The 23,484-nt window shown below is 41.6% G+C and overlaps 1 protein-coding gene across 4 annotated transcripts in view; it reads right to left on the bottom strand.

Annotated features, from left to right (window-relative positions):
* Nucleotides 1-1,027: 1,027 nt before the first annotated feature.
* znrf2b (zinc and ring finger 2b) overlaps nt 1,028-23,484 on the bottom strand; it is a 174,521-nt gene continuing 152,064 nt past the window's right edge. For 2 of the 4 annotated variants that reach the window (XM_072283488.1, XM_072283485.1), the window contains 3 exons: nt 10,205-10,310; nt 6,499-6,591; nt 1,028-2,548 (listed from right to left, as the gene is read on the bottom strand). In XM_072283488.1, the coding sequence (XP_072139589.1) occupies nt 6,534-6,591; nt 10,205-10,310 (164 nt within the window). In that variant the 3' untranslated portion in view covers nt 1,028-2,548; nt 6,499-6,533. The other 2 variants (XM_072283486.1, XM_072283487.1) reach the window with 2 other exon arrangements.

Consider the following 23,484-nt stretch of genomic DNA (forward strand, 5'->3'; position numbering starts at 1 on the left):
GCTTAAGGCTCTAGAGAGGACAGAAAAAGGATACACACAGCCTTGAGTTGTTATTCCATTAGACTCCTATCCAAGGGGAATTACTGATGTGATACCAGAACTCCCACTGTACACTAAGAATTTGAGGCAAAGCAGTGTACGATTCCTGCCACGCGAGGTCTCCAGAAAACTGCTTACTTCGATTTATCCTTTGTTGATTGTGGTCTGCTGCACCACTGTAATTCAGAAAAATTCAAAAGGGCTCCTGAAAGTTATAGGTGGAGCTATTTTTTTAATCTCACTAGAAAATGGAGGGTGTGGCCTGATGGTTTTTGTCCTAATACTTGCTTGCTGAATTGAACATGTACTGAAATGAACCTGAATTTTGCCACCTGCACAGATACTGCCTGAGATTATGCTGGCTCCATACCATTCATCCTGGTCTCAGTCCTCTTCCACACACTAAACCTACTTTAGAACAATTGTGATCAGAACCACTTCATATAGATGTAATCATTTGTGTGTTGTAGACATTGGTGACAAGCCCCATCATATATTGACCATTCCTCCTTGTCCTTGAGCTGAGCTGCATGCAAGAACATATCAGGGAGTAGTTAAGAGCAAGGTTAAAGTCACCTACTAGCCCGATCAGGTCATGATAGCATATGTCATTCTCTATAAGGAATTGAACCAGGAGGGTGTTACGATGATCTAGCAACTCATGGTTACCATTCCAGGTGCCAAAGTGAGGTTGAAATATATGTTCCCAGACACTGCCTTTGCAATGTTGGTCTGGTGATATAACCAAGGCCCAATATTCTGCAACCAACATTACTTAACTAAAACATATCAAATTGTTTCATATTCACATTTATATCGGTGGGAGCTTGCTGTGTGCAAAACCGATCACTAGGATTTTCAACAACAGTGATAATACTTCTGCAGCACCACATTACCTGTAAAACAAAGTTTGAAATGCAGCATATAAATACAAATATCTTTAATTACACAACTCGACTAAACAACCTCTGCTTAGAATTTAAGTCCATTTTATTAACCAGTTAGCTTTCAGATTTAAGCATTTTTTTCTATAAACGCACTGAGATTTAAAAATCACAAAAAAAATTCAAAATATTCAGCGGCTCATTTTCAGTTCTGTATAACCTTTTTCTCAAAGCAGGCACAGAGTAATTTTTTTGTTTTTACATATTAACAATTTATTGAATTTTTAAACATTGATTTGCTTGTATTTTTGTGATAACATCTCTTATTCCTCCCAGAGGTGAGATAGGGTCACTCCTAACAGTGGAGCAAAGTTTACAAGATTTTTATAACATTATTAGCTGCTACCAATTAAAATAGCTCTTTTTTTTACTGCAAGACTTTGTGGTAGCTAGGTACCAAGGAGAGGTGCTGGTATACCTGTAAGCATACATTTTTTTTTCTCTTTTGTGGCAAGTAGGAGGAGCTCATTTGACCCCCTCCCTACTTTTGGCACTCTGTTCCTATGAGTGTTCATATTTTGGGAAACAGCTTCTCAAGCAACTTGTCTTAACTTCAGTCCTTTGCTCTACTAATGCAACATTAGCATTTTCTGCTGAATCCATCTCTGAGAAAGAGTGCCCGAAAGCGGTCAATGTTCCATTGTGCCCTCATTCATTGGGCGCCATGTCGAGGATTCCTCAGGCTGATTGGTCAATGCATTGCTGTTACAATTCCAAAACAGACAGAAGATATATTCTGTTCCAATGGATTTACACTACCACATTGCATCACTGTCTTTGGAAGGCCATCCAATACTAAAGAGCTCCAGATCTCCAGAAGAACATAGGCTCATTCACTGAGTTATAGTAAATATCCTCTCATGGTTGAGGAAATGAAATCCATTCTGACATTCTTCCCATGTATAAACATGTGAACAAAGTCCAAAAATAATCTTTAAATTCACATTTTCAGTTGTAGCTTTTCCAAGTGCCATCTGAAACTTGGGAGGAATGCCATTGCTCGCTGGTACCGTCAATGAAGTTCCTTTGAGTGTTTGTGTGAGATAGGTTGAAAGTCAAGTTGCATCCTATGATACTGATAATCCTACTCAGTTTGTTTTTAGAAAGATCAAATGTGACTCATTCACTCATCTCTCACAAATGGCTATCGCAGCACAATTAGTGCAAATAAATGTACCAAAAACAATTAATTACAAACAAATTAACTGGTTTTTAAAAATGTCAAAGGCACAAACTAATTACCAAACAATTAAACATCAGCTGTATAAAGAAAATTTGTTTAATTGTTGTGTGTCTTTCACATATCTGTGGCACAAAATGTCCAAATGACAAGAAAGCCTACCGACAGGCATTTTGAAACATAATCCAGAAAAGATGAGAGGTGTGGCGTCACTGAACCGGTAGTCGCCATGTTTAAAGAGGAGAAGGTAAGTTTTCTTATTCAGCAATCCGAGGAAGCGGCAATGATCATCATTCCGTTAAGCATTTCCTCACCTTTTCGGAATTCAATCGCAGCCTCTGTTTATTGGAACTGTTTGTTCCATTTACAGAAGTGGCAGAAAAACCTGATGACAGAGCAACAACAGTGAATTTAACATTCCTTAGCACTTCTGACATTCCATACAGAAAATTGAGATAGATTTCATCACTATTCCCACCTTGAACAAGAAACAGAGTGAATATATAAGATAAAAGATTGTAAGTTTGCAGTTGACATGAAGTTTGGCAGTGTTGTGGGTAGTGTGAGAAACTGCTGTAGGTTAAAATGATGTTGACAGATACGAGCTGAGCTAAGAAATGGCAGACAGAGTTCAACCCAGAAAAGTGTGAAGTGATACACTCTGGAAGGTTGAACTTGAAGGCAGAGTACAAGATTAATGGCAGGATTCTTAGCAGAGTGGATGATCATTGGGATCTTTGGGTCCATGTTCATAGACCTCTCAAAGTTGCCATGCAAGTTGATAGGGTGGTTAAAAAGACATATGGTGTGTTGGCTTTCAGGGGATTGAGTTCAAGAGCCACGAGGTAATGTTGCAGGTCTGTAAAACCCTGGTTAGACCACACTTGGAATATTGTGTTCTGTTCTGATCGCCTCATTATAGGAAGAATGTGGAAACTTTGGAAGGTGCAGAGAAAATCTATCAGGAATGAACTAGGACTTTTCTTTTGGAGTGAAGGAGGATGTGAGGAGAATTGACAAAGGTGTATATGATGATAAGAGACATAGAGTGGATAGCGAGAAACTTTTTCCCAGAGTGGAAATGGCTAATACGAGAGGATATAATTTTAAAGTGATTGGAGGAAAGTATAGGGAGGATATCAGAGATGTTTTTTTTTAAATACACAGAGGTTGGTGGAATATGCTGCCATGGGGTGGTGGTAGAAGCAGATAGATTAGGGACATTTAAGGGACTCTTAGATAGGCACATGGATGAAAGAAAAATGGAAGGCTATGCAGGTGTGAAGAGTTAGGTTGACCTTGGAGTAGGTTAGAAGGTCAGCACAACATTGTGGACCAAGGAACATTATTGTGTTGTACTGTCCTATGTTCTAAAAGACCACTGGGCAATTTTTGTGTGTTTTTAGACATCACTTTTTAAAAGGTTAGACTCCAGAGTTGGCTCTGAAACAAATGATGGTTCAACCTAATGCACTTTACAGCTCATTGCCTTAAGCCAATCAGACTGATGACATATAAATAACATCTGTGGTCATTGCTCATTAGCAATGTCAGTACCAACCCATATTTTTAAAAGAGAAACTGCAAAGACAGAATAATATATACAATATATTAATATATATAAATAATATATACAACATAGAAAAAGCCCAACTAATCAAACCCGTTTGTCATCCATATGAACATTAGTCAAATGTCCTTTATCAAACCATACCCATACCTCTTTCTCCCTTACATATAAATAGACTTCCTGTATTGAATGAGGGCACGTACAGATATCAGATAACTGTAGGGCCATTGGATGACACAAGAAGATGCTGGAAATCTTAAGCAACGTATGCCAAATGATGGAAGAAAGCAGGTCAGGCAGCATCTTCGGAGGGACGTAAACAGGACTGATGAAGGTTCTTGGCCTGAAACACTGACATTTCTCTCTATATATGCTGCCTCGCCTGCTGAGTTCCTCCTGCACTTGGTGTGCACAGGTCATTGGACAAATTGGATAACATTCAGTTAGCAGGAAAAGCATTATTAGATAAATGAGTTCCTGCCATACTGTAAAAGTAATTTGTAGAGGTAGTCATGCTGTTTATCATAATGATTACCACAATGGCTATCATAGCGCCAAATCAGTACCTGTATACTGCATTAACATCAAAAAGCCACAATGGGCCCAGTATCCATCACTACCACGCTTCCTACACAAACGGGCTTTGGGACCGAATGATTCATTTCATATTTTGTAATTTTTTTTTTTTAGTTACAATCAAAGTGTTCCAAGAAATGAAATGGGAAACAAATTTAATATAATCACATTAACTGTGCAGGGAAAAAAAGTATTTGATGTCAATGTAAGGAATAAGATCAGTAAGTTTTCAGATCACATGAACTTTGTTGATTGGTGTTGAAAGTGAGGAAGGTCACCTTAAGGCAGCGGAATGGTATTGATCATCTGGTGAATTGCACAGAGCAATGGCAGATGAAATTCAATCCTAATAAGTGTGAGGTGATGCATTATGGGTCACATAAGGGTAAGTATGCACAATGAACCGTACTTCCCTAGAGACTATTGAGAACCAACGGACCTAGGTGGACCATGAGGTTGGCTGCATAGTTGGAAAAAGTAGTGACGAAGACAAATGTCCAGTACATAGAATATAAGAATGAGGAGACGTTGGTATTACCATATAAAACACTGGAGAGGTTACGGTTGGAATAGTGAATGCAGTTCTGGTTGCCACATCGTACACAATAGGTTGCACCACAGAGTACGCACTGGAGGTTCAGCAGGGTGTTGCTCAAGATGGAATATTGCAGCTTTGATAACAAACTGGATAGGTTGGGTTTGTTTACCTTGGAGCAGAGCAGGCTGAGGGGGAGTCGGAGATTTTGAGGCATACAAAATTATGAAGCATAATTTATGAAGCAAAATTTTGAGGCATACATAATTTATGAAGCAAGATTTTGAGGCATACAAAATTATGAAGCAAAATTATGAAGCATAATTCTGGTAGGTAGTAAAAAACTTTTCCTCACGGCAGAGGGATCAAAGACCAGAGGGCATAAATTTAAGATAAAGAGTAAGAGATTTTGAAAGGAAAATGGGGGACCTGAGTAATTCATTTTATCCTAGAATGCGGTTGATATGTGCAATGTGCTGCCTGAGAAAGTGGTGGATAGCTTATGGCCATACTAGCCTGGAAAGCCCTATCTCGGAACCCAAGTAGCCTCAGGCCTAGTAAGTCCTTGGGTGAGAGACTGCCTGGGAATAACAGGTGAGCCTCTCTTTCAGGGATACGTTTGTACCCGGATGTCCTTGGAGAGGGAGCATACGGTCACCATGGACACAGTGGAGGGATTTCCAGAAATGTTGGGTCCCCCCAGGGAATTGTCTGTTTTATAGATAGCAATAATCATATTTTAATTTGAATTTGTTCACTGTCTTGTAAATACTTGATGTGTGTACTTCATGTACTTTTGTCTGATTAAACCTTTGAAGTTTTGTAAAAAAAAATAGAAAATGGTGGAAGCAGATACAATATTTAAGAAGCATCTGGGCAAGATCTTAGTCTCCAAGGCAAGAAAGCTATTGACCAGGTGCTAGTAAATGAAACTGGAATCAATAGGTACATGATGAGTTACCTTAGATATGGTGTGTCAAAGGGTCTGGATGTGCTGTATAATTCTATAACACTATCATGTGACATACCCATTAGTAAACAAGATTTACTGGAGAAATAAAGTCAAGCACCTGAAGCAAAAATAGTAGAACAGGTTAGGACATTACACAGAAGCAAATGTTTCAACCAAAATAGGAGTCCATTCGTTCCCTCCCTGATAAATGACAAATGCCAAATCAATTGTACCCAGGCAATTATGTTATAGCCATCTTATAATCGTTAAGAGCAGTCAGGAATGGGAGTAAATGCTAGCCTTACCAGTGTGGTGTAGATCCTGACAGATGAATAAAAATAAAACACTGTCGTCATAGTCTTTTCAAATTTGACCCATTTGTCAATTTAGTTATGCTATATATAAACATATTTCCAATCTGAATCACTTACACTTACAGGGCAAGTTGACCTGGTATATTGACTCTAAATGAGAGCTTATTGTTCAAGATAACAGCAGTATCCTTTTAAAACACTCAAACAAAATACTATATTTTAACAGTTCAAAATGTTGTCATGGTTCCCTTAAAGAGCCTTCCACAGACCTCAAAAAGTCCAAATGACATGGGCCAATGCAGCATTAATCAGGTATGGAAAAGTCAATACATAATAAAGGCCAGCTGGAGATATGGAGCATATTATGAATACTAGACAAAGATATTACCTTTTAGCAACAGCTCATTTGGTTCACTTCATTTTTTAATCTGATGGGTGCTCAGGACATGATCTATTGACTTCAAACCATGAGTCTATACATCTGGTGAGAGAGAAGCAGCAGATACAACATTATATCAAGTTTACTCATGCAATATGACATCAATGAAAAGAGAGGCAAGAACAAGAAAGGGGCCTTTCAGAACCTGTGTAATTGCAGAATGGCAGATGACCCAGTCGAGTAATCACACAACTAGGTTTGTGGAGAAAAATAGTCTTCAGCAGTGGCAAAACAATAATTCACAAAAATGCATGCATGTATCTTATAGCAACATATTATTACATTAAATTTACTGATATTATCATCCTTTGTTGAGAGATGTTAGAGCATTTATGAATAATGTTTTCACATTGCATTGATTTCATGTGGTCTTTGAAGAGAGCAGTGAGTTAGGCCCAATGCAGAAGGGTGGTGCATCCATTATTTGCTATTATTGGCAAAATGCTATAGTCTGTAATCAAAGAGGAAATATCTAATCGTTTAGGAAAGCTGAATATAATTAAATCCACCCAACAAGATTTTACAAAGGGTGAGTCATGTTTGACAATATCATCCAAATTTTTTGAGGACTTAACAGGGAAGAATTGACAGAAGAGAACCTTCAAATAGCACGTCCAGATTTCTAAAAGGCATTTGATGACATGCCACATAGGAGGCTGGTGCATATCATTAATAAAAGTGTGTTAAAATGAATTGAAAACTGGTTGATTCATAGAAGAATTGGAATCAATATGTTCTTTTCAGACTGGAAGTAACTAGTAGATTAGCACAAGGATCAGATCTTGCCTCACACTTGTTCGTCATTTACATTAATAACCAAGAAAAAGGGAGGTTTCCACATTTGCCAATGATATGAAAATAAGTGGAAGAGCATATTATGATAAGGATACTGCAATGCTGCAGTGAGGTATAGATAGATTGAGTGAGTCAACAAGACTGGTAAATTAAGTTTAAAGTGGGGAAGAGTGAGGTCATGCACTATAAGAGAAATCAAAAAGGCAGATTACTACCTGGAGAGAGACTACAAATCAGTTGAGATCTAAGTCTTCTGGTGCAGGAACCATTAAAAACTAACAGGCAGGTCTCACAAGTAGGTAAGAAGGCAAATGGCACTTTGGCCTTCATTGCAAAGAGGTTGGAGTTTCAAAATAGGGAGGTTTGGTTGCAGTTGTATATGGTATTGGTACGGCTTCTTCTGGAATACTGTGTACAGCTCTGGTCCCCTTGCCTAAAATAAGATGTACATTGGAGACAGTACCAAGGAGATTTCCCAGGCTAATTCCTGGCATGAGACCGCTGTATACTAAGAGAAGCTAAATAGTTTTAATCTGTATTCCTTGGAGTTTAGTGAAATGAGGGGTGAACTTACTCAAACATATAAGATCTTAAGGAGGCTTAGTAGGCAGCCATCGATCCCAGGGGATCATGGGCTTGCATGTGTCCTCTCCAGAGCACAAGCCTGGGCAGGAAAATTTGAAGAACCAGCTGTTGCCCATGCAGCGGGTTCCCCCTCTCCACGTCAGTGATGTCGTCCAAGAGAAGGGCAAGTGTCGATACAACTTGGCACCAGTGTTGTCGCAGAGGTTGCCAGAGTGAAGTTGTAAACAATATCAAACTGTCTTTGGGACCCCGGCTCCGGATTTCTTCCTTGGAGTTTACTCCCGAAGCCTTTCCCATGAGTGGGTATGGCTGCAAGGCAGCAGAGGTTTAAAATCAGAGTTTGGAGGCTTAACAAAGTAGATATTGAAATGTTTTCACTAGGGGGAGAGGAGACAAAAACTACAAGATAAGGGGTTCATCATTCAAAACTGATGTACATAGAATTTCTTTTAAATCAGAGAGCAGTGAATCTCTGGAATTCTCTGTCCTAGCAGCTGGGTCATTCAAAGTACTTAGACTGAAGGAGGATAACTATTTGATAGAGGAATAGAGAAATGGGATGGAAGAGGAGTTTTGGCTAGCAAAAAACAACCAGGATTTTATTAAAATGGGGCAGGCTGGAAGGCCCTGATGGCCTACTCTTGTTCCCTTTTTCTTATGTTCTTCTTTTGCATCTTGCATAATATGGGAAGTGAACTTTGCAGGTTCCCTTTTTCTTGTAACATCTTTTATCAAGTTCCTTTTCTATAAGGACTCCTTCTCTGAGCAAACTCTTTTTGCCTTATTTGTTCTTCCCAAATGAATTAACACACCTCTGGATTGGATTCCATTTGCCCTTTTTGTGCCCACGTAACTACTGACAGCTCTTTCCTTCATTGTCACCCACGTGGCCAAATTGGGTGCCTTCAGCCAACTTCTTTATGATAGCCCCGAGTTTTAACCCAAGCTTAGTGAAAGATGCAGTACTGAGCCCCACAGATACCTGCTGGACAGGACCCTCCAATTGCCAAACTCTCAATGGCCAATACAATTTGCTTTCTCCTACTGAGCCACTTTGTCAAATGCCCTTGGATTCCTTGAGTTTTATTTCCTTCATCAGTTGACCACTTGGGACTAGTTCAAACCATGAGCACCAACACAGTTGCCCAACACTGTGTTTTATGGACCCAGTCTTAATTCCCTGGATTTTATTATGAGAAATCTTTGTCACAAGTCATATGAGCATTATGTTAAGGTAATTCTGTTTAATTTCTTTGGATATTTTGGAAACATTGGAAAAAGAGAGGGATTTGGGTAACATGAACATATGGTGCCATTGAAGGAGGGAGCCCATGCAATGCAACTCCAAGCAGTATATCCAACCTGGGTTAGCAATCCTAGACTAGCGTGGTTAAACTGTGAAACTGCCACCAACCAGAGTCAATGCTCCTTTAGCACATTGCAACAACGTTTAAGCAACTGCCAGTGCCTTTCTAGATCCATCTCTGAATGCTGTTGAGAACAGTGCACCAGGAATCATTAAACACTAACAGATTTAATCCATTAATCTGTCATCACAAGAAACCTGTTTTTTTTTAATTGGGATACAGCACCGAATAGGCCCTCTAGCCCCTTCGAGCTGCAATTGCCCGATTTAATCTTGGCCTAATCACGGGATAATTTACAACGCCCAATTAACCTACCAACTGCTACGCCTTTGGAGGGTGGGAAGAAACTCACACTTACAGGCAGTGGCGGGAATTGAACCTGGGCCACTGGTACTATAAAGCGTTGTACTAACCCTATGCTTTGTGAAATTGGAGGTTCCAAGTGCACCGTTGATCTGTTAGAGTGATTACAAAGATAGTCATTACAACAGATCAGAGCTTTGATAAAGGCATCCGTTAGTCTTGCGAGACCATGGATCTGCGCCTGGAAATTCTTCACTGTCCAGGGCGCAGGCCTGGGCAAGGTTGTATGGAAGACCATGCTGCAAGTCTCCCCTCTCCACGACACTGATGTTGTCCAAGGGAAGGGCATTAGGACCCATACAGCTTGGCACCAGTGTCGTCGCAGAGCAATGTGTGATTAAGTGCCTTGCTCAAGGACACAACACGTTCCCTCGGCTGGGGCTCGAACTCACGACCTTCAGGTCGCTAGTCCAATGCCTTAACCACTTGGCCAAGTGCCCACATAGTTTTGATGATGCAATATTAAAAGGGTTCCTGGATTCCTTTAAACCATATTCTACCTGGGTGCAAGGGTGTTTAATATTCTTAGGAATATTTATACTTACCCTTTATGGTAGATACATAGACAGGGCAGGCGTGCAATGGTGTCTCCCTGCTGCAGCTCTTCAAGGCATATTGCACATTCTCCAGTATCTTTACTTAGTACATCCTCTGCAGAGAGCAAAAAGGTATAAATTACAGTTCAATCAGTGTATTTTTCATAGTTTATGTCTCTGGAACTGTTCCACCAAAGGTCTAATGTATTGTTGGAGTGGCGTGTACTTAAAGAAAGAATTTGCTAAAACACTATGAGGAGAACATATCCGTGCACTCAATTAAGTCAAATCCTCAGTCTGTAATGAATACAAGAGACAGCTCCATTTAAAACATGCTGTGCCAAGTTTGTCAGCTATTTAATACAAAAAGCACCATTCAGAACTGAAGCCTCTAAGCCCCTAGGCAGAATCCAAGCTTGATAAATACTGCTAGGTTCATGGAGCCCCCTGCTACAACTGGGTGGGGTGTATACTGGCACTTTCTTGGCTCAGGTAGGTTACAGGAATATCATACGTGCACAACTGGTTGTTACCATTTATGTACTGTATGTGTGTATAAAAGGAAGTGAGAGAAAAATGGGCAGAGAGAGAAAAATAAGGATTTGATTTTGATGTCATGTCCTTTCTGAAACTGGAAGTGTACTCGTGAGCAGACCCAATTGTGTCATCCGTCCATGGACTGAATAAAAATCACACTCATTCTTATGCAGTCCTGCCCAACAGGCAAGATCTGGCACTACAGAAGTACCCGAACTACTAGATCACACTCACGCTAATGCAATCCTGCCCGACAGACAAAATGGGCACTCAGAACTCTCTGAACTACTCTCCACTAAAGTGCTGTGGTTTAAGCAACTAAAGCCGCAATTTCACTGTCTAAGAAATGACAGTTATACAAGCAGCTGACAAGGGCGTCCGGCAGACACTGTGACAGTTAACTGGGTTCAGAGCAAAACTTAAAACACGGACCAAGTGAGCTCCTGACAAAGGCCCAGAGAGGGGGCAGGCTTTCCGCTTTATTCACTCCCAGGCTGCAATCACACAGAACACGTTGCAGAGTCACAAGGGACACAAACACAAACCAAACAACTCTGATGTACAGTGGAGTCCGGTTAATCGGGGCTCATCGGAACCATTCTGGCCCATTTAAACGGTTTCCCCAATGAAGTTTCACGGAAATAGTTGAAAGTTTAAAAAAGACAAACTACTGTTTAACTGAGTAACAATTTATATATTTAAATGAAATGCAATACAAATTAGAACACTACCAATGCCTCTCACTACTATGAAACTGTGTATTAGTTCCTAATAGTTATCGACGGAGAAATTCATCTGACACGTTCTTTTGATTGACTGTAAATGAACATAATCAGTGCAGACACCTAGTGCAGATAATAGTCTGCCTTCGTACAATACTTTAGACGATTGCATCCTCCAAATTTTTGATTTCATTGTAGCATTCAGGTTGATTGTCGATACCTTGGTAATCCTTAATTTGTTGAAGTGGTGAAATTGTGTCTTTTTTTTCCCACTTCTGGCCATCTCTGGCATCTCAAAGCCTGAATGCTTGAAACCACGGTGAGGAAAACAGTTCTGAATTGTCTTTCTGCTTATTTCTCACCAACGATCAGTGACAAAAATCCTTCCTTTTTGAACACATACATATGCAGCTGACACGATTTAAAAACATATTGCTCTAAGCGTCGTGTAGTGTCTAACCGAGCACATGAATGATACTAGTTAGAGACTGTTTGGCAACAGTCTCCTGCTCCAATTAAGCAGCATAGTGTCCCGAATAAAAAGAATCCCGGCTATTTTCTCGATTTAGTTTTTGTTCTATGAGAGTTGTCCTAAACAAATGGCTGCCTCAATTAACAGATAACCCAATTACTGTATTCCACTGTATTTGGGGAGTCACTAGTGCTCTGCGCTAATTCCACTAGGTGTTTGCAACAGGATGTGACTACTGAGTCACTATAAAATTAAGCTGTCAGACTCAAAATCGAATAACATAAGGAAGATAACTAGATTGTTATTAATTTTCCATTGTTAAGCTAGAATTTATATCAGATCTATCCATTGAACTGGTTCCTAGTATGACAAGATGGCTTCTTGACCTTAGAGTCTAACTCATTGCAAATAGCAAAATGCTATTACAGAATCAGCCGTCAGCGATCGGGGTTCAATTTCCCCTGCTGACTGTAAGGAGTCTGTACATTCTCCCTGTGACGTGGGTTTCCTCTAGGTGCTTCATTTTCCACCCACATTCGAGAGATGTACGGGTTAGCGTTAGTAAGTTGTGGGCATGCTATGTTGGCGCTGGAAGCGTGACGACACTTGCAGGCTGCTCCCAGCACAGATAGATAGATTGATTCCAAAGGAAATTACAGTGTAAACACGAGGAAATCTGCAGATGCTGGAAATTCAAGCAAAACACCCAAAATGCTGGTGGAACGCAGCAAGCCAGGCAGCATCTATAGGAAGAGGTACTGTCAATGTTTCGGGCCGAGACCCTTCGTCAGGACTAACTGAAAGAAGAGATAGTAAGAGATTTGAAAGTGGGAGGGGGAGGGGAGATCTGAAATGATAGGAGAAGACAGGAGGGGGAGGGATGGAGCCAAGAGCTGGAAAGTTGATTGGCAAAAGGGATACAAGACTGGAGAAGGGAGAGGATAAAGGGACAGGAAACCTAGGGAAAAAGAAAGGGGGAGTGGAGCCCAGAGGAAGATGGAGAGCAGGGAAGGAGTTATAATGAGAGGGACAGAGGGAGAAAAAAGGCAGAGAGAAAAAAAGGGGGAAAAATAATAAATAAATAGATAAATAAATAAGGGATGGGGTAAGAAGGGGAGGAGGGACATTAATGGAAGTTAGAGAAGTCGATGTTCATGCCATCAGGTTGGAGGCTAACCAGACGGAATATAAGGTGTTGTTCCTCCAACCTGAGTGTCGTTTCATCTTGACAGTAGAGGAGGCCGTGGATAGACATATCAGAATGGGAATGGGATGTGGAATTAAAATGTGTGGCTGCTGGGAGATCCTGCTTTCTCTGGCGGACAGAGCGTAGGTGTTCAGCGAAACAGTCTCCCAGCCTGCGTCGGATCTCACCAATATATAGAAGGCCACACCGGGAGCACCGGATGCAGTATATCAGCTCAGCCGACTCACAGGTGAAGTGTCCCCTCACCTGGAAGGACTGTCTGGGGCCCTGAATGGTGGTGAGGGAGGAAGTGTAAGGGCATGTGTAGCACTTGTTCCGCTTACAAGGATAAGTGCCAGGAGGGAGATCGGTGGGGAGGGGTGGGGGGGGGGGGAAACGGATGGACAAGGGAGTCACGTAGGGAGCGATCCCTGCGGAAAGCAGAAAGGGGAGGGAAGGGAAAGATGTGCTCGGTGGTCAGATCCCGTTGGAGGTGGTGGAAGTTACAGAGAATTATATGTTGGACCCGGAGGCTGGTGGGATGGTAGTGAGGACAAGGAGAACCCTATTCCTAGTGGGGTGGCGGGAGGATGGGGTGAGGGCAGATGTGTGTGAAATGGGAGAGATGCGTTTGAGAGCAGAGTTGATGGTGGAGGAAGGGAAGCCCCTTTCTTTAAAAAAGGAGGACATCTCCTTTGTCCTGGAATGAAAAGCCTAATCCTGAGAGCAGATGCAGCGGAGATGGAGGAATTGCGAGAAGGGGATGGCATTTTTGCAAGAGACAGGGTGAGAAGAGTAGTCGTCCAGATAGCTGTGAGAGTCCATAGGCTTATAGTCGACATCAGTAGATAAGCTGTCTCCAGAGATAGAGACAGGAAGATCAAGAAAGGGGAGGGAGGTGTCGGAAATGGACCAGGTAAACTTGAGGGCAGGGTGAAATTTGGAGGCCTTATCAGCGGGTTTTATAGTAACGTTAGGATTAGTGCAAAGGGAGTGAACACCTACACTCTGTACACCAGAGAAAGCAGAATTACCCAGTGGCCACACATTTTAATTCCATGTCCCATTCCCATTCTGATATGTCTATCCACGGCCTCCTCTACTGTAAAGATGAAACCACACTCAGGTTGGAGGAACAATGCCCTATATTCTGTCTGGGTAGCCTCCAACCTGATGGCATGAACATTGACTTCTCCAAATTCCGTTACTGTCCCTCCTCCCCTTCGTACCCCATCCGTTATTTATTTATTTTCCCCCCTTTTTTCTCTCTCCCTTTTTCCTCCCTCTGTCCCTCTCACTATAACTCTTTGCTTGCTCTCCATCTTCCTCTGGTGCTCCCCTCCCCCTTTCTTTCTCCTTAGGTCTCCCATCCCATGATCCTCTCCCTTCTCCAGCCTTGTACCCCTTTTGCCAATCAACTTTCCAGCTCTTGGCTCCATCCCTTCTCCTCCTGTCTTCTCCTATCATTTCGGATCTCCCCTCCCACTTTCAAATCTCTTACTATCTCTTCTTTCAGTTAGTCCTGACGAAGGGTCTCAGCCAGAATCGTCGACTGTACCTCTTCCAATAGATGCTGCCTGGCCTGCTGCATTCCACCAGCATTTTGGGTGTGTTGCTGGAAATTACAGTGTCACAGTATTGAACTGAATTGACTTTATTAATTACATCCTTCATATACTTGAGTAAAAATCTTTACGTTACGTCACCGTCTGAATGTGTAATGTGTAATTTATAGTAATTTAAAATAAATAGTATGTACAACAGGACAGTCAGTCAAACAGAAATACAATTGTATCAGTATGAATTAATCAGTCTGCTGGCCTGGTGGAAGAAGCCTGTTGATCCTGGCTTTTATGCTACGGTACTGCTTCCCAGATGGTAGCAGCTGGAACAGGTTGTGGTTGGGGTGATTCTAGTCCCCAATGATCCTTCTGGCCCTTTTACAAACCTGTCTTTGTAAATATCCTGAATAGTGGGAAGTTCACATCTACAGCTGCGCTGGGCTGTCCACACCACTCTCTGCAGAGCCCTGTGATTGAGGGAAGTACAGTTCCCATACCAGGCAGTGATGCAGCCAGTCAGAATGCTCTCAAATGTGTCCTAGTAGAAAGATCTTAGGATTTGGGGAGCCCATACCAAACTTCTTCGACCAGCTGAGGTGAAAGAGGCACTGTTGTGCTTTTATCACGTGAGCTCCTCGGTGACGTGTATGCTAAGGAACTTAAAACTGTTCACCCTCTCAACCCCAGATCCATTGATGTCAATAGGAGTTAGCCTGTCTCCATTCCTCCTGTGGTCCACAACCAGCTCCTTTGCATTCCAAGGGCACAGATATATAAATATTAGAAGAGAAGGAAGAAAGAATAAAAAATAAGTTACCTCATACAGTCTAACAGGAGGGGGCCATCGCTTCCCTGTCTATAGGTTGACTCATTATAAGCGTAAGAATGACCTCATATCGCACTATTTGCAGCAGTGCAGTTGTCTTAGTCTATTACTAAAAGAGCTCCTCTATTCAGCCAAAGTGGCAAGCAGGGGGTGAGAAACATTGTCCAGTAGTTCTAGGATTTTCCGCAGGATCCTTTGTTCTACCACAGCCTCCAGTGTGTCCAATTTGACTCCCATAACAGAGCCAGCCTTTCTACTCATAACATGTATTGATGCCACTGGCCCAACACCACATGAGATATTGCAAATGATGACACAAAGTACACACTTCACTGTATGCTTCGATGTATGTACAACAAATAAAGCTAATCCTTAATTTTCAAGGGAATGCAGGGATTAAAGCACAAAGGGAGATCAGTAAATAAAGCAGCTGCTGCAGCTTTTGCTTATTTCATGTACATCAAAGTCAAGTGCTCCTCCCCTTTCCACCCAACACACATTACCACACCCTCAAGCCATCGAAAATCCTGCCAGTGAGGGGTTTTTGATCAAACAGATTCTACAGCCACTGGTTGCAAACTTTCAATCTGTACAATCACCACCACCAGTTTTATATTACAAACTTTGCCATCGTTTTTGCAATTTTTAAAAAAAATCCGCTTACTTGTATTTAAATGGTTTGTGGACTGATGTAAAGACTCAAGGTTAGAGTTTGAAAAACAGTTACATATATATACCTTGTAAACCAACACTGCTGAATTTACAGTAACCTTCTCAGTTACAGCTTGTGTCTGTAAAAAGTGAAGACTTACTCTGGTAGCCCCTTGATAGCTAGTTCTTCTTAGTTTATGTGTGACGGTGCGTGTTCACTCATGCTCAAGTGTGTGCTTTATGCGTGTGAGCTTTCGCCGTATGACATCATAAAAGTTTAAATTGGTGATACCTGGGAGCTATTTTTGCTTCAGCCTCACAGCGCAAGGCGACTGATTTGAATTGTAATCACACTCCAATGGGAACACAGTACCAACAGTCACACACAGCACAAGGCACATATAAGGTCACAAGCACACAAGATATCAGTAAAATACAGTCACACAAAAAAATAGAGTCCAAGACTTTGAGTCCATGAGTGTTGCAGAAATCTGCAATTGAACACAACAATAACTTCTGCCGAACGAAAACTTGGGGCAGCACCAACTCTAATGCCTTTCTTCTGAGTGGCCGTAACTAGGTGACACCACGGCTGGAGGCCTAGTTCTCACTATGACCAAGACCACACAGCTCCCCCCACTGTCCAGCCATAAATCAGCTGAATTCCACATTAACAATGTCCGATACGGTCTTGCAACCACACGAAAAGCAACAAGGCCGATCACTTGCTGTTAGACTGCACACCGACTCCTCTGGTGCCTCTCTGACACAGGCAGCAGCACCAAGTCCAGCTCCTGCAGTTTCTCCGCCCAAGTGCAACTCGCTGATGGGTTAGACCTGCAGTACTTTAAGTTCTTACAGTCCAGGAGGATCTCACGATCGTCAGAAATATGTTTAAAGGGTCAATAACACCTTTGGTTGACCCTGAAGCCGCTGAGATCAAACATGCTGCCATCTTACTGGACACTTTTTTTTTACTTTAAGCTAGTAAAAATGCAATTTCACTATGTGTAGCATAGGATAAAAAAAGGGGAACTAGAATGAGAATATCCAGTCTGAAAACTTTCTAGTTCTGCTTTGAGCTACATAGGACAAGTTGGAGAGATTAAGAAAATGTCAAAAATATCCTTCTCCCTTTCAGCTTAGTTTGTAAAAAAAAAGGAACAACAGCCTGATGGAAAACCCCACACACTCAAAATAACCAACTGTGATGAAAAGAGGGAAGCCAAGAGATTAGGAATGAAGTTTAAAATGCCACTATTAAAATGTATTCATATTAAAAAATAAAAAGCGCAAAGACTGAAAGAGATTGCGCCTACTTCTCCTGTGGCTGAGGCATGAACTTGCTCAGTCATGGAACTCCAAAAACTTTAAATATAGCAACAGTGAGTTAATAGTTACTTGATTGGAGGAAAACATTTACCACGTCTCAAAAATTACTAGAAGCCTTGCTGATATGCTTCAAAGTCCATCACTAAGTTCCTGGAAAACTTCATGTAAATCATTCTATTATTGCTAAGTACCATATACAAGCAAAGAACTATTCAAATTTTATAGAAATAGAGAGACCTTCATTTACCCTATTTCCATATTAATTTATCAATGGCAAGTCACTTCCTTCAGTAGAAGGGAAGGGTAGGTTTTACTTATATTTCATACTATGAAATACCCACATGCACTGGGTGCACAAGTGCTTCTGAGAATGGAGGGGAAGGTTTGAGGCGGGGGTCTCTATAAAGTCCTGGAGACTACCGAGTCATTGATCCTTCCTCTCTGAGCTGAGTTCCACATTCCTCTGCCCAAATTACTGAACCTGCTTTAACTTGTCACTGGGGTTTCATATCATTCTGCAGATTGTTTCCATCTGCTTCACTGACTGCAGCTATCCCTTTAAATAGTTTAAAAGTAAAGAGCTTCAATATTTAAGTATATATGTTGGTAATTTCCAGTGTTTTTGCATTGCTATATCACATACAAGAGCTCAGTTGCACAAAGGGAGAGACAAAAGGGAACAGAATGCTGCTCTGTATAGCTAGGGGTTGAAACATGACCTAATCCTTACATATGTCCCCATCACTCTTAATTGTTCATTGCTATTTGGAGAATATTTAAAGAGAAATAGCAGCAGGTATTAAAACTAGAGACAATCACACTTAGATTTGTTTACTGCACAGACAGCAAATGCCCATAATCTTCAATTGTCCACTTTTGCTCTCTTCATTTCAGCAACAGGATGTTTCTAGAATCAATGAAGCCTCCTCACAGGGAGCCGCATGCTGTCCAGTTCAGTAAAACTACGCAGTTTATATCTAGAATTGTGTGTTCCACTTGGCTGTCCACAATATCCAGCACTGCTCTGGCTAACAACAATGTGAAGTTACGTCAGTGAACCCATCTCTTCAGTCATTCTGTCTGCTTGCAGTCCACAGACACACAACACCGAGGACCGTGATATCTCCCTCAGAGACCCACCAGTGTCTACCTAGATGTGATTTACTTCAACACAGGTGCTTCCAGACAGGCATCAGCCAACGTGCAGCAATCTCGTGACAAGCATTTGGAATTTTAAATTCAACAGAGTGCCAGAGTATCACAGCCTAGTATGGAAACACCAACATTCAGGAACCGAAAAGGCTAAAGAAGTGTTGGACACAGCCCAGTCAATCACAGGCATAGCTGACCCCAACATTGAATACACTTAATGACAGGCTGCCACAAGAAAGTAGCATCCAACATTAAAAACATCCTGCATGCCCTCTTTTCACTGCTACCATCGAGGAGGATGTACAGAACCTTTTGGTCTCTACCACCAGGTTCGGGAACAGTTATTACCCCACAATCATCAATTTCCTGAACCTGCGAAGGAAACTGCAATCACCACTTTTCAAAAGTGATTTTATGACCTACTGACTCACTTCTCGTAACAATACATGTTCTCGGTATAATTTTTTTTTAATTCACAGTTTGTCTTCTTTTGCACGGTGGTTGTTTGTCTGTCTTTACGTATAGTTTTACACAAATTCTATTGTATTTCTTTTTCTGTAATTGCCTATAAGAAAATGAATCTCAAGGTAGTATATGGTAACATATACACAATTTGATAATAAATTTACTTTAAACTTTGAATTTATATAAAATTTGGATGGTTCAGACAATGCTTAAGATCGTTGATATTTGGCTACCGTTCAAATTTGAAAGAAGATATTTAGAATTCAATACTGTTGTTGCTTTGGCATAGTTTGATTGAGTTAACTGTCTACACTAAAAACAGCAACAGAGGGGAGAGGGAGAGGAAAACAAGAAATCACATGGCAAGCAGCTGATGAATCTCATGATAAACCAGACTTCATTTCCCATGCCTAATATACTGCATATCCTTCCACTTTCATTTCCCTTAGAGATTATGTTGCACAGTGCCTTAGCATTCTACAACCAAGGACATCAAAGCATTCTACATCCATTGAAGTCATTGTTATTACGCTGGAAAAAGAGCAACTGGCTTACACACAATACTCACAAGATGTGATATTGAACAAATAATAATTTCTTAGCAATGTTTATGATTAACATAACAAATATTGACCGAGACTGATGAAAGAATTTCTCTCTTTCCTCTGAGTGATAGCATGCCATATTTAACTTGTAGTGAAGAGCCAGGTAGTGGCCTCAGTGCAACATTTTTAACCAAGATATAGCACCGAATATAGAGCAGAAGAGCAGGCTCTTCAGTCCATTGTTTCTATACTGACAGGATAGCAAATTAAAGTAATCCCATCTGCCTGTTTCCATGCCTAAATGCCATGATTGTGTGTGTTTGACAACCAGCTCTACTGAGAGTATTCCAGTGTCAGGCACTGGAGCAGGGATGCAATCACAGACCCAGTCCTCAATTTTAGATTGGATTAGGAGGACACTCAGTCCTCGTTTATTGTCATTTAGAAATGCATGCATTAAGAAATGATACAATATTCCTCCGGAGTGATATCACAAAAAACAGGACAAACCAAAGACTAACACTGAGAAGACCACATAATTATAACATATAGTTACAGCAGTGCAAGGCAATACCATAATTTGATACAGAGCAGACTATGGGCACGGTAAAAAAAAATCTCAAAGTTCCAATCGACTCCCGATAGGCCCGATAGCAGGCGGTAAAAGGGAGAAACTCTCCCTGCCATAAACCTCCAGGCACTGACAACTGCCAATGCATTAGAAGCACCCGACCACAGCCGACCGAGTCCGTCTGAAAACTTTGAGCCTCCGACCAGCCCCTCCGATACAGCCTCCCGAGCACCATCCTCTGCCGAGTGCTTTGACCCCACCCCGGTTGCCAAGCAACAAGCAAACCCAAGGACTCAGGGCCTTCTCCTCCGGAGATTCTGGATCACACAGTAGCAGTGGCAGCGAAGAAGGCACTTCAGAAGTTTCACCAGATGTTCCTCTGTACTCTCACGTCTGTCTCCATCAAATCAGGATTGTGCACAGCACCCTACTTGACAGGTAACTGATATCATTCACCAGAGTGGCCGCTGCTCGCTGCGTTGCGCCGCCATCTTCTCCTCCTCCTTGAATAACTGAGTAACAAATCCCAAGGTGCAAACAAAGTCAGCGTCACAGTTCAGGCAGAGTCAATATTCAGACAGACAGAGATCAGATACGAGTGCTGGAAAAACTCAGGAAAACTCACTGGCACAATCTGACAACAAACAGGTGAAAACACAGGACTAAAATACACTGAGCAATAAACAGAGAGGCAGATGATAGGTGGAGCACAATGAGACAGAAGTGGCAGCAAAACAGGTAATCATGAGAAACAGGTGAGAGGCGGAGTACCCAGTAGTACAGGGGCCGGAGTAGAGCAGGAGCGGGGACAGGGGCACATGGGGCATGAAAACAAACAAGAGCACATGACAGTACAAAACCACAGAATGATGGCTAGGGGGAAAACACACAAAAAGACAAAGTTCAACTGCAGGTACTAACATCCAGGCACTCACACTTCCCTGTGTAAAAAAAAATTGTCCTGCACATCTCCATTAAACTTCTCCCCTCTCACCTTAAGACTATGCACTTAATATTTGACATTTGTAGCCTGGGGAAAATTTCTATTTCAAAGTTAAATTGTGATCAGATGAGATGAGTAAAGTTTCTGGAATGAGGAGCAGGGTTACCTTCTGATTTGGAGGTGAGAATATGACACCTTTGCGCCAAAACTGATACATTCCTTCTGGATTGCTTATGGTCGGGGTAGACTGTCAGGTGTCGTCGATTCATGAATTCAATATCTCACATGAAATCTAGTACTTAAAAGTATTAGAGCAGTTGGTTTTCCTGTGGTCTTTTATAGCACTTGTTGAATGGTAGGTGCTCAAAGTTCAAAATAAATTTATTATGAAACTACATATATGTGCAAGTATAAAAGAAAAAACAGATAGATAAGTAATAAATGCTGATAAAGAATCCTTGAAAGTGAGCCCATAGGTTGTGGAAACATTTCAGTGAAGGAGTGAATGAAGTTATTCTCTCAGGTTCAAGAGCCTGATGATTGAGGTGTAATGACTGCTCTGGAAGCTGGAGGTATGGGTTCTGAGGCTCCTGATGGCAGCCTGGGTGGTGGGGATCTTTGATAATGGATGCTGCTTTTTCTCCAACAGCGCTCCGTGTAGATGTGCTCAATTGTGGGGAAGGCTTTACCTGTGATGGACTGAGGAGTACTCACTACTTTTTGCAGCATTTTCCATTTAAGAGCATTGGTATTTCCATACCAGGCCAGTCAATATACTCTCCACCAGACATCTACACAAGTTTTTCAAAGTTTTAGTTGTCATGCCAAATCTTTGTAAATGCCTAAGATAGTAGAGGCACGGTCGTGCTTTCTTCATAATTGCATATGTGCTAGGCCCAAGCCAGCTCCTCTTAAATGATAACACAAAGTAATTTAAAGTTGCTGACCCTCTCCACCTCTGATCCTTCAATGAGAACTGGCTTATGGACCCCCACTTTCCTCCTTCTGAAGTCAATAATCAGCTCCTTGGTTGTGCTGACATCGAATTGTCATTGTGGCACCACTCGGCCAGGTTTTCAATCTCCCTACTAAATACTGAATCACCACCGCCCTTGTGCGCCCTTAACAGTGGTGTGGTCAGCAAACTGAATATGGCATTGAAGCTGTGCTTAACCACACAGTTGTAAGCGTAAAGCGAGTAGAACAGGGGACTAACCACACAACCTTATGGTGCACTTGTACTAATGAAGATTGTGGAGGAGATCTTGTTGCCAATCTGAACTGACCAAGGTCTGCAAGTGAGGAAATCGAGGATCCAATTGGTCAAGAAGACATTGAGGCCATGGTCTTGAAGCTTATTGATTAGTTTTGGTGGAATAATGGTATTGAATGCTGAGCTGTAGTCGATAAAGAGCATCCTAATGTATTCTTCTTTGCTCTCCAGATGCTCCAGGGTTGAGTGAAGAGACAATGAAATGGCATCTGCTGTGGACCTATTGCTCCGGTAAGCAAATTGGAGTGGATCCAAGTTGTTTCTCAGGCAGAAGTTGATATGTTTCATCACCAACTTCTCAAAGCACATCATCAGAGAGGACGCAAGTGCTACTGAATGACAGTCATTGAGGCAGCTTACCACGTTCTTCTTAGACCCCAGTTTAATTGCAACCTGCTTGAAGTAAATGGGTACATCAGACTGCCAAAACAAGAGGGGAATAAAGGTGCTGGTGAATACTCCAGCCAGTTGATCAGCACAGGTCTTTAGTTCTTGGCCAGGTATCCCATCTGGGCCAGATACTTCTCTCATCCAATCCCCTCAGACTCTAATGCTCCAGAGAAATCATTCTAAGTCTGTCCAACCTCTTCACCTAGAGAATATTCTGTATTCCAGACAGCATCCTGATGACTCTGCAAAGCCTCCACATCCGTCCAATAGCACGGCGACCAGAGCTGCACAAAATACTCCAAGTGCAGACTAAAAAAAGTTGTACAGCTGCAACATGACTTCCTGATTCGTTTACTCAGTACCCTGACCGATGAAAGCAAGTGTGTCATACACCCTCTTTACTATCCGATCTGCTTGTGCTGTCACTTTCAGAAAATTACCAAAATTCAAAGTTCAAAGTAAATTTATTATTATTAAACTGCATACATCTCACCACATATAATCCTTCTTTTGCCTTGTAGGCATTCACAGTAAATACAAAGAAACAAAACGTTCAAGGTCCTGCTATTTATTGTCTACTTCTACTTACATTTGCCCACCTAAAGCGTAACACCTCTCATTTGCCCGGACTCAACTCCACGTCCCTCTCCTTCTTTAATACC

The sequence above is a fragment of the Mobula birostris genome, chromosome 19 (assembly GCF_030028105.1).
Source record: "Mobula birostris isolate sMobBir1 chromosome 19, sMobBir1.hap1, whole genome shotgun sequence".
NCBI classification, from domain to species: Eukaryota; Metazoa; Chordata; class Chondrichthyes; order Myliobatiformes; family Myliobatidae; genus Mobula; species Mobula birostris.